At 32.5% G+C, this 12,733-nt stretch overlaps 1 protein-coding gene across 7 annotated transcripts in view; it reads right to left on the bottom strand.

The window, feature by feature from the left end:
• C14H8orf34 (chromosome 14 C8orf34 homolog) overlaps positions 1-12,733 on the bottom strand; it is a 480,113-nt gene that overhangs the window by 239,948 nt on the left and 227,432 nt on the right. For all 7 annotated transcript variants that reach the window (XM_037803247.1, XM_037803243.1, XM_037803245.1 and 4 more), the window contains one exon: positions 8,021-8,187. In XM_037803247.1, coding sequence (XP_037659175.1) covers positions 8,021-8,187 — 167 coding nt within the window. The remainder of the gene's footprint in view (positions 1-8,020; positions 8,188-12,733) is intronic.

Below are 12,733 nucleotides of genomic sequence, written 5' to 3'. Positions count from 1 at the left end.
AAATAATAAAATAAAGTTATGGTTTTGCAACCACTTTCAAATGACTCTTACATGGAGCACAAAATTAATGGACTCAGTCAAATTATATGAAAACCATTACCACAGCTAAACAAAACATTTTGACATGTTAATATCACCACTTTATTAAGTTTTTGAAATGGGCAAGTTTATTTCAAAAGCAACATATCCCTAATAGTATCTAACTCTGGTTTTCAATTTGGTTGTGATTTGTTTATACAATGAATTAATATAGAACCACCAAAAATGTGCTGTTCCAAATAGTTTCATATTTGTTGATTCAATTTGGAAGTTTTTAAAGCTTGCAGATTTTTCAACACTTGTCTGACTTTATTAATACAAAAACGTGTAAACACGTAGTACAAATTTCTACTTTTTCTATATTTCCTCCTTGTCTCTCCCTCCCTGCCCCCAGGCCAACTTTTGCTAGCAGAGATTCATAAACAAAACATGGTTTTTCCCCTCTAAAAATTATGCATTTATACAGAAGAAAATTAAAGACAGTGGAATAATTTGCTCTAAGCCCTTAACCAAATCACACAAATGTCTGTCCATGCTTTAACATAAGGATAATGTCTTGTATTGATAAATCAAGTATTTTGACTTTCAAATACATTTGTAGCTTTATCTCTTCTCTCTCTTCACATCTCTTTGATTTTATTCTTCTGTGAAAAGCATTTATTTTTTTCTGTGACTAGGTAATTTCCCAAAGCTTAAGAAAGCTTCCTTTTTCTTTGTATTTAACTATACAAAATGTACGTAGCCTAAGGGATATAAATTTATTTGTAAGAAAAGTTTTGCATATAAATTCTAGCGTCTTTTTTCAAATATTCCTGTTAGGTATAACTAGAATGAAAAAAAAATTTAAACACTGTCATAAAATATCCCATTTTCATCCCTATAACATCCCTGTGGGGTACGAGGATCAGATGTGGTAATCAGCATTTTACAATTAATTACTTGTAGCTAAGATTTGACAAAACCAACAAAGGAGCATGAGAACTGGAATTGGGTCTTTCTTAGATTTTTAGCCAATGCTTTAGCTATATACCACATACACCACATCACAATTGGGCTCACACCCTTTGAAGAAAGAAAAATAGCTTTCAAAATACTCAGGAGAAAACCTACGGCATAAATATGAAAAAGCATATCAACCTATATTACCAGCATGTACAAAACAATTTTCAGCTTATTCAAAGTGATAAATATGTATTACACAATCCTGCCCATACATACATTTGAGCTATCTCTCAAAGGTATTTTCATACAGGTGTACAACTGACATTTAGGGAGACTGTCAATAACTGTTTAGATTTATTTTCAAACTATTGACTTTATTCCATCATGTTGATCTACTTTTACCAACAGAAAACAATTTTCACAGGAGAGAAAAAAAGCAGCATTTCTTATTAAACACCATAAGAGCAAACCATGTAGGATGATGTATGTATTTTGGTGACTTGCAGGTATGTATTTATTTGAAAGGTAATCTCTTCATGTGAACATGATTATTGTTTGCAAATGTCCCAATATTTTGTTGAAAGGAAACAAAAATGAAGAATGAAGACAATGAACACAAACACAATTCAAAAACATAAGTAAATCTAGAAGTCAGTGAAGGAGGCTATAAGTCACATTTAATAAAATCAAAATTAGCATACTGAATAGAAGCATACTATGATAATATGAGAAAACAGAATCCGCAATGAACAATTTCTCAGGTCTATACTAGAATCATTTTTATGACATGATTCTTCTACTCTAAGCAGTTCATTTCTCAAGAGCTACTGTAAAACAACAAGATCAGGAAAGAAGATGGAAATAACAAGATGATAATGAGCCACAGTAGCCAAAGCTTGTTAGTAAGTCTTAGTAAGGAGGTTTAAGTAGTCTCAGTTATTAGTTAGTAAGTAGTTTTGCAAAACACTTCAAATAGCTTGGTTAACTCAGAAACCTCTGTTCCACACTCTTTTATTGTAAACATATGACTTTCTATTATTTTATTCCTCTTGCTTCAGGATGTACCACATCAAACAAAAAAATTCATTGACTTTACCTCATAGATTAGTGTTTCTCACTGTGTATTCTACAGATAACCTGCAAGAAAAGCTCCTGAGGGGTGGGGCTGCACCTGTTGAAAAATTTGATTCATAGGCTTATCAAACCCAATGCATCAACAATTGGGGAAAAGGAGCCCTCGACTCTTCATTTAAACAAGTGCCCAGATAAAACTTAAGCAAATCAAATCTTGAAAATCATCCCCCTATAGTTAATACTTCAAGAAACATTCCTGTATTTATTCAAATTTGAACACCTAGAAATATGCACATAGTCCCTTTGCAAATGATAGAAACACACTTAAGAAATTAATAAAACAATGAATGAATTAATGGAGAGCTGAGACAAGACTCACAAATCGTTTGGTTCTACATAGAGGCCAGCACGGACTATACCTTTCTCTCAAAGCCCAAAGAGGTGAAGGTGGATGAAAATATAAGATGCAATACTCCTCTGCTGTATATTAATACGTACACATTTTTCACATAGCAGAGCATGATATTTGCTGAATGAAAGAATGTATTTGAATGGATTTTTTCAAATATTGTCACTGTAATCTGGAGAGACAAGCATAGTGCTATCCAACCCCACTCAGGCCACATTTTGACCCTGCTAACTTGGCATTTGTGCAGGCAGTGATGGCAATGAAGTGAGCTGAAGTCAGAATCCAGAAAAATAGGAGAAAATTGATAACGTGAAAAAACTGTATATCGGTGACATTTCATAGAACTTCTGTTACAGTCAAACACATGACTTATGAGGAAGAAATATTTATTATTCAGCATATGAAAGATTTTCATGCATCTATGTGAGATCTCAGTTTTTCAATTATACTAACTGATGTAATAAATATTTAAAAATATATGTGCAGATACTCTGTTTTCTAAAATGTTCAGTTAATTGTGGTTATCAATTGCTAGTATAGTTAATAGAATATATGAGAATATTTTATACTTAAAGATCAGAACTATTGAGATTGAGGAGATGTGGCAGATATTTTTTTCCAGTATCTTCTGGATTCAGAGCACTAATTTTGGAGGTGCTTAAAACTGCTGCATCTAAAAAATCCACAAATTTGAATTTTTAAAGTCTAGTATGTACTAATTCCATATTAAGTTACTTTTGTACAATGCTGAATGAATTTATATGTAGTATTTAAAGCAATCTTACACTAATCTTAAAAGGATACATAAATTTAATTTTTAAATATTGGAATATGATAAAGAATGTTCATTTTAAAATTACAACTTTTCTGTTAACTTGATAAATTCAATGATCAAGGAAACAAAAGGGAAAAAAAGTTTGTATGTATTGCCGTCTATGCTTTAGCCATTTCACATATTTTGGCTCTTCAAAATATACGTACATCTTTTTCTTTAAACATTTAAGCCCTCCCCCCTTTTTTTGCATTACTGAGTGACAACATCCTATTTCTTATTAGGTGAAGTGTATGTTGTTATTTTGCAAATATGGATGCTTTGTGCTTTAAGAAAACTCCAACTTAATAGACCAGAGAATACGTTTACTTTATAAAAGTTAGTCACAATGCAAAAGAATTTGTCAAAGGATACCCTTAATGCTATGAGTTGCTCTAGTTAATAAAGTTTTCTCTTTTTTAATATCTCTGGAATATGATTTTTAAAAGACATTTTCCTCATCAATTCTGAGAAAGCCTATAATAAAATAATTTTGTAAGTAATATATTGTACTAAAATGTGTAAGAAAGGTAGTTGTGTCTTTCAAATAATCCTGATATTTTTAAATGAGTGTGAATCATGTAAAGAAAAATAGAAAACATAATTGAAATTAGTGTTTCAACAAGATTAAGACGGCAAAGGCATGTAACATAATGAAAATGGGCTCACATGAACAAACTGAAATATCTTTGAAATAATGAAGTTCTTCAAATTCTCCATGAAAATTAACGCAGTAAAATATTTAGGGATTTTCATAAACTTCTTATTCTACCATTGTAACTTGCCTTTGCATTTTAGAAAAATTATTGATTTCACTAATTTTTTTAAAAAAGTGTAGTTTCTCTACAATGTGTGATTCATTGTGATTATTAACTGCTAGAATATAATTAAAATATTATGTAATTACTAGAATATTTGAAATCTCATACTTTTTCAATTATACTATTTGATGTAATAAATATTTAAAAATATATGTACAGATACTCTATTCTCTAAAATTTTCAGTTAATTGTGGTTTCATTAATGGAATATTTGAAATATCTTATATTTAAATTTGAAGGCTAGTTTGAGGTGATTTGGAAGATATTTTATCCAATATATTCACAATTAGAGCACCAACTTCAGCTGAAAATTGCCGTATCTTAAAATCCCACAAATTTGGATATTTTAATCTCTGATATTTTCTAAATCTATAGTAAATTACTTTTGTACTATGCTGAATAAATGTATAAGAAGCACTTAAAGCAGTCCTACAGAGAATATTTAACCTACTTAACAAAAAGTATTGATATTGCAACATATTCTCATTTATCCAAGATACCTAGGAAAAAATTCACAAACATAAAATTAAACTGTAATGAATTAAATATTAATCAGTCTATATTAACAATGCTATATTCCTTAATAAACAAACAAGGATTGACAGCTTAACTAACTTCTACTAGTTCAACAAGAAGGCTTTTTTCCTCCCTTCTAACCAACTATTTTTCTGAGGAATAATCTTTTGTTATATTAAAACTAATAATTATATTTTATATGTATTTATCACTTCACAAAGTTTACAGGGTGCTTCCCAGGCTTAATAAATAAAATTTTCAGCCAATTATATCTTAGTTTAGACAATAATGACAAGTTAAAACCTTAAAAACATTTACGCTATAACAAATTTATTCTATGAAATATGGATTCAAAAGGTATTTTAAATAGCAGATGTCTCTATTGCACCTTATGATGACATGTACTAAAATCTGATTTCACATAACTTTTCAAGAACATAGCATTTATATTTTCCTCAAATAGATACAATCACATTAAACTTCTCTGGAATCAGTTTCAAAAATATTCTTGTCTTAAAATTCTTTAATAACAAACAAAATGATGGAAATCTAATTTTAAAAGGACTAGGAAGTAGCTTATGTAGTTTCTCAATTGATTTAGGAGTACTATTTCATCGATTGATTAGTATAAGATTTGAAATATAATAGAATGTTAGTAGAAACATATATAGCTACTGAAGATGTCAGGTGTTAAAATTTAATAACTAATAACCATTTTATTGTAGTCACATAACTGGCATATTAATTTATTACTATATTATGACTGAAAAAGTAACTCTTGTTTTAACTGAAAGTATTCATGTACATATTTGGTTTCACAGATGTCCTATTATAAGCAATGAAATTATTTATACTAGTTATTTTTGAAGAAAATTCTGAGCCTATATTTTAGATAAATACATATTTTAAAAATAATTAAATGAATTTCATGGAGAGGAGTATTTAGACCTTAAAGACAAATATATTTCACATCCAACAACATTTTATTTTATTTAAATGACGAGTTTTTTGGGAAAATAGTCTGGATAAAATTTTCTACTATATGACTTCTGCTCACTGAGACAACTATGCCAACATGGCAAGTTACATATGGCACTCTTTTAAGGGTCAGTCCACTGGAGTTGGAATGTTCCATGTTATCACAGGGAAATCTCAGGACCGTAGAATCAGTCTTATTACACCACCACTGGCCTGTGCCAAGATATTGAGATTACATGGAAAACATCCAAACCTTGAACTATCTCATATCCTTAAGTTTGCTCAGACTACAGACTAAAATGTCTAAATGAAAAAGCATTCAGTGGGGACTGGGTATTAACTGCTCATCATCAGGTAGCCTTCAAACCCCAGTTCTCTGGGCTTCGGCTTGAGAAACTAGAAACTTCAGAGCAGAGCAGTAGAGGTCCTGGGGATACCAGCACTGAGTGGACGCCGTCTTCTCAAAGAATCCCTTGACATCGCTGAAGTTACATGGCTTCCTCCATGCTGTCTAGAGATTCCTGGAGCTATCGGGCTACCTTCCAGAGTGATTCTTAGCATGTCTGGATTTTTTCAAAAGATTCTCTTTGCAAGACAGAGTACAGTTTCCTTCACGGGACATCAGCTGACCTTGAGCTGTCATTTATAGTGAAGGAGAAATAGAAAGGGATATCGACACAATCCAGGTTCAACTTTGAACCAAAATGCCAACACTGATGTTACATACGCAACATCCTGGCCCTTCCATTGACAGTCACTGCTCAAGGTTTTACCCCTAAACTGTCACTGACCAAGGCAGAGGAACAACTTGAAGGCACAGTCACAGAGCACAAGTGCAAAACAGTCCCTAGCTACGGAAGCAAACCTAACGGTGTACTGAACACACTCCGTCTGTTAAGTCAACATCTACCTATCCTTCAGGACTCACCTGAGTCTCTCGGAAACACTCCTGATCACCGTCCCCAATTTCTGCATTAGTGTCATCTCTATGTACACTGTGCACTTAATTCAATTAACATACGAAGCAAACACTATTAAAGTATAGACATTAATGTCCTGAACACTAGAATGTAACTTCCTGCAAACAGACCATGGTTATTTTATTTTTATGTGCCCAGGATGGAGCACAGTGCCTAGTGTATCATAAGAGCTCGGTAAATGAGTTGAATGATGGACGTTGAATGAAGGGATCATGGCCACATCTGGCACATCTGCCATGGTAAGGATTTGGAGCCAGGGATATGAGATTCCTTAAAAAACACCCAGACTTGATTTTTCTAGAACAGCAACAACAAAACAACATATAGTGAAAATGCCATGATACAGTCTCATCGACACAGGAATGGATGGAGTTATACCACCAGAAAACATGAGTGAACCTGCTATAATCAACTAAATGGCACCTTCTATTGTAGGCTACATAATATCTCTGTAAGCCTAAGAATTCAGACTATATAATTTATTATAATAGCAGTCTTTTATTGCCATTAACATTTAAAACCCAGGAATATGATTTAGAAAAAATGATATTTAGAAAAAGTTGGTATTTTCCTGGAACTCCACACTCTACAGGTTAAACTTATTTGAAGCTTTCAAGTAATTATACTATTTACTCTCTTTCAGCTAAAACACAACATATATTGTTACAAATTACTTTAAAATTGTTCTAATCATTTGTAATAGAATAACTGACATCACCTAATTAAAAACACATTATTTTATATATGGATCACTCTCTGAAATGAAATTTCATTTCCTTCTTTCAGAAAATTGGTTTTCATAAGGGAAATTCAATTAAAAAAATTTACCAAGAAGACGTAGCTGATGAACCAAAAAATAAATTTACTTCATTGAAAGATATAAAAAGATTTCCTACATATACAATCTTAACAAGATTTTTGTGAAAACAATGGGCCTGTAAAAACTATGGAATCTCCAAAAAATTTCCTGCCATTTATGGAAGACATAAAACTTAGTTTACTATCTACTCCTTTAAATTTTATTCTATTTTTCTAAAGCATCAATGAAATAAAAAGGGAGATACTTTGGGATGAGGGCTGAATACTTTGGAAACATTTTATAGACAAATGTGGTGAAAGCAATTATGATCAGAATAAAGCAGACAGACTTGAATTTTTATCACAATTGCACATACAATAAAACTTGATTAAATAATCATAAGGTAAAGTGCTGCATATACAAAGCACAAAGTTCAGTCTAGTAAATACTTCACATGCTTAGATTATTTCAAATTGAACTTGGTTCTTACATGCAACTTCATGAAAATTTAATGTAAATAAACGATATATTAAATGTTTTCTTTCCCTTAAGACAAAACTTACTCAAAACTTTTAAAACCTCTTAATAATTACACCTTTTTACAATACCAGAGAAGAAGAAAAAAGAGAAATTATTAACTTTTAAAATTACCCAGCAATTCCATTGCATCATCTTCATTGTCAATATCTTCTTCTGTTACAGATGGGGTGGGACTGGGGATGGAGTCAAAAGAATCTTGAGAGAGCATTGCTGCCAGAAGTTTCTTATGTTGTTGTTGCTGCTGTTTTAATCCTTTAGTCTTCGGCTCCATCTTTAAGCTGAGGAAAGGTTAAAATGTTAATTTTCAATGAAGATGACATCATCAATTAGCTGCGGTAAGAAAAGAAAATCTACAAATATTCAGTTGTTTCGCTAGGCAAATTTATGGACGCATTACTAGATTTTCTCCAAGGATACAGCATCAACAATACCCTAAGTGAGTGTGGCTGAGAAATATGGCAAACTGGAAAACCTCTACATCCACTTGGCAGAACAGAAATGAATGGAGTTTCTGATTTTAAGAGAAGCTAGAAAGCCCAAACCATTATATGATATCATCGGTTTAAAAAAATAAATGCATGTGAAGCAAAACACATGTAATGAGGTAGGCATTTTAATATCATACAATAAGATTTTCAAAATAAACTTTAATTCCTATAACAAAAATAAATGTATTCACTAGTCCTGTTCATGCTGCCTGAGGGTAAATGGATAGACAGAAAGATGAAGCAGAATTAATAAATACGCTTCAGTTTCTTGCAGTCTAAGAGATTCTTTGTAAAGTGGTGTTTCTGGTAAGCCCAGGCTGCTTTGTGTAAAAACTCAGTCTTCCATGGTTCTCTCCCTCCACTTCCCAAGATGGTGTCTGACTGAAGAAGAAAACTCACAAACCCGCATAGCAGCAAAGTACAGCTAAAAAAATTCTTCCAAGTTTCTCTCTTCTCTATAATCTGATTTCTTTTCATATATTACAAAAGAAAGGTGAGGGCAAATGTCACATCAAGAAGGAGAAAGGCATGATGTAGAGGAAATCGCCCCCAAATAGGAAGGGGAAATATTATATATATTATGTATTTATATAATTTAAGAAGGCAAATGAGAAAGAGAGGAGGTTACTTATGCTGTCCCTACCTCTACCAGGCCAAAACCCAGAGGAAACTTGTTAAGAAACAACCAGATAAATTTCAGCACACAAAGCAGATAATTTCAAGCTCCCTTAATAGTGGTACCAGGTTCAACATGACTGTTGAGATTAGAAATGGCAAAGTGGCATTGTAAGTCACTAGTGGCAAAGATCAACCACTAGTTCACCTCAAAGTTAAGGTGTTTTTCAGCAGCTAGGAAATTATCGGGAATTTTTTCCAATAAAGTCCTGTTGTTTAAGCCAGCCCACTGCATCGTGTTTGTTTTAGTACCCAGGAAACTACGTTTTTGGAGGGATGCTGCTATTACAAATATCTCAATGTGGAAATGGCTTTGATTGGATAATGGGTAGAGGCTGGAAAAACTGTGAGGTGCTTGACAGAAAAAGACTTAAGGTACCTCCAATGAAGCCTTAGGAGAAAATGATGAATGTTATTGGAAACTGGAGGAAAAGTGATCCTTGTTATAAAGCGGCAGAGAACCTGGCAAAATTGCATTGTGATGTTGGACTGAAAGTAGAACTCGTAAGCAATGAACTTAGATATTTAGCAAAGATTTCCAAGGTAATTGTAGAAGGTGCAGCCTGGCTTCTCCTTGCAGCTTATAGTAAAATGTGAGAGGAAATGGATAAACTGAGAACTGAACTCTTAAGCATAAAGAAACCAGACATTGATGGCTTGGAAAATTCTGACCTATTCAGATAATGTGCTCTGCGACTAGGGCCAGAAGTGGCTCTATCAGGAACCTCCTTGAGCTTTTGGGAAGTGAGCTCCCAGAGGATAGGGCTCCAAGCAAAGGGTTTAACCAAACAACCTTTTGCTAACAAGGGTGTGGGTGAACACTATTCCAGTCAGCCATTTCAGTGGAGGTCAAGGATTGGAGGTGCAGCTATCCAGGAAGGATCTGTAGAAAGAATTTCTATCTGATGGTTTGGACCCCTGTGAACTGCATACAAAGCCAAGGTTTTTGCAAAAATTTTATGAGCAGAACCACTAACTAGCCAGCCTGGACTGAAAGGGATAGAAAAAGGATGAAAAGGAAAAATTTCCATTTCTACTTCAGCCAGCCAGCTTCTACTAGGTCCTACCTTCTTCTTACACTTTTTACAGTTCTCCTTTGGTTGCCCCTTGCTTTATTTCCAGGGTTTTTTATTGTACTTAGTGGGGAGGAACAGGGAGAATTGAGTCTTGCTATCTTTTCCAACCCCGAAATGACATTATTTGGTATTTACAAAGGGTGAATGGTACCTTTACAATGTAGAAATCTGGTGGATACCACTTTAACCAAGTGATTAAAATTAGCATCACCAATAATGGAACAAACAGACTTTATATTCTTCCTGATATGATGCAATGAGAAAGTATACATAATAAACTATGTAAAATTCTGGCAAAAATTTATTAACCTAAATTTAATCATTGGGAAACAATGAGACAAATCCAGACTTCAGACATTTTTCAAAATATGTGACCTATAGTCTTCAAGAATGGCAATGACATAAAAGAAAACAAAAGGCAAAGAACTGTTCTAGACTAAAAAAGACTAATGAGACTTGACAACTCCACATGTGATCCTTCACTGGATCCTGGATCAAACAGAAACAAATGAATATATAAATATCCTTGAAAGATCTTACTGGAAAAATTAGAGAAATTTGAATATGGACTCTATATCAGATAACTTTGTGGTATAATTTTAAATGTCTTGGGTATGATGATATTATGGTTATGTAAAAATGTCCTTGTTCTTCAAAATGCATGCTAAATAATTAAAGAGTAACATGTTAAAGTATCTATAACTTATCTTCAGATAGTACAGTGAAATGATAAGGTAGATGATGATAGACAGATCATAGGTCATAAAGAGGTAAAACAAAGATGGCAAATGTTAATTATTGTTGAATGTATGTTGAGGGTATATGGATACTCATATTACTACTCGTTTCAAAGTAAAGACTTGTGGATAACAAAAACAAGGGAAAAATTAAGTATCCCTTCATCAACATTTATTTCTATTTTAACTTCTATTCCAAACTGGGTCCTTGAATTAAACAGGGACTGATGCTAAGACGTAAAAACGCATCCTTCCTTATACAAATATTTATCTTTATTTTGGTAACTATGAATACAATTCCATATAGTTATAGAAAATTACTTTCATACTTCAATAACAGAGATAAACATAAATATTCACTTGCAACTTGAGAAGTTCATTTTGTGTTCTTTTAGCCCCAATTTCTTGCCATAGCATCTGTCTTCTGCATCTTTTCATTCTGTCTTTTAAACTGAGAAATAATACAATAATTTCAAATCTGTCCTTGACCAACTTTATTCATGGAGAAGTAAACAAAACAAAATTTTATTATGGATCTCTCAGCTGATGGATATACATACTAAACTAGAATTTACATCTAGATTAATTTAGTCAAATTATTTAAAATAATGATATCCATTTATAACCTTAGCTCCGTTAACTACTGATTAAGAGAAACAACGCAAATACTGTTTTGAATGACAAATGAACATAGTTCAGGTACAAGATAGGTGATATTGGCCAAGTTACTTAACTTCCTTTCCCCTCGGTTTATTTATCTGTAAAATGTAGATTATAAAAGTACCTGACATTATCAGGTTGCTTCACAAAATGAGTTAAAATGTGTAGAACAGTGTCTGGCATATAATTCTATTTATGAATGTTTGCTGAATAAATCAGATAATTAAATCTTCCTTTATAACTTTATATTTTATCTTGTAAACTTAAAAATAATCTAACATCTATATTCTATAATATTCTATACTTCATAAAATATACCATTTCAGTTTTCATATGAGAAGAAGCTACAGTTCCAGCACATCTTTCCCCCTTAGGAATAAATAGTAAATCTCTAAATATTATTTTAAGAAGATGCTTTATGGAGATTCTGAAAATGGATTTTTTCCTACTCACCATATACTTAAATATACAGAGGATTTTTACAAATTAATAATTTGAATCAAAAGTAATATATATTCTATGGAAAAATATTTTATATGAATAAGTACAAGTGAAAGATCCATTTTTATTCCTATAAAACACTGGTTATTTTAAAATGAACAATGTGTACCAAAAACTTAGTAGAATAAAGGATATTTTTTAAAAAGTACATCTCCCCAAATCTAAATTTAGAATTCTACAACAGGTCCACAATCAGTTCTTTGAAATTCTCAGGGCTTGTTGTGTTTCAATTCAAAATTTGTAAATTATATAACACCTTCCGTGGAATTTGGGGTCTTATCAAAAACATCACAATTTCTACAGCATTATGTATCAGCATTCTAATTAAAGGGGATAAGGGGGATAAAACTCTATAAACTCAGTTGAGTTCAGATCAGGCTTTGCTAACAAATGAGTTATGAAAATAATTCCAGTTTTCAGAGCATTTCAAATTTCACAGTTACAGATGAAGATTGTGAGGAAAATATTTGAATAAAGGAATGGAAGACAGGCCCTTAAACAGTGCTGCTAGGTCAATAAAATGTGGACTGAGACTTGATATTGGAATTTAGGAAGGCAGAGGTCATGGAGGACACTTCCAAGAGGTCATCTAAACTCACTGACAAGGGCAGTTTCAGTGGGGTGGTGAATAAAAGCCTATTTGGAAAAGACTGAGAAAAGGCAGAGTGGGGACAACGAACACAGATA

This window comes from Choloepus didactylus, chromosome 14 (assembly GCF_015220235.1).
Source record: "Choloepus didactylus isolate mChoDid1 chromosome 14, mChoDid1.pri, whole genome shotgun sequence".
NCBI classification, from domain to species: Eukaryota; Metazoa; Chordata; class Mammalia; order Pilosa; family Megalonychidae; genus Choloepus; species Choloepus didactylus.
Note: the sequence above shows the minus strand (reverse complement) of the source record. Positions and strands in the feature narration are given on the sequence as shown.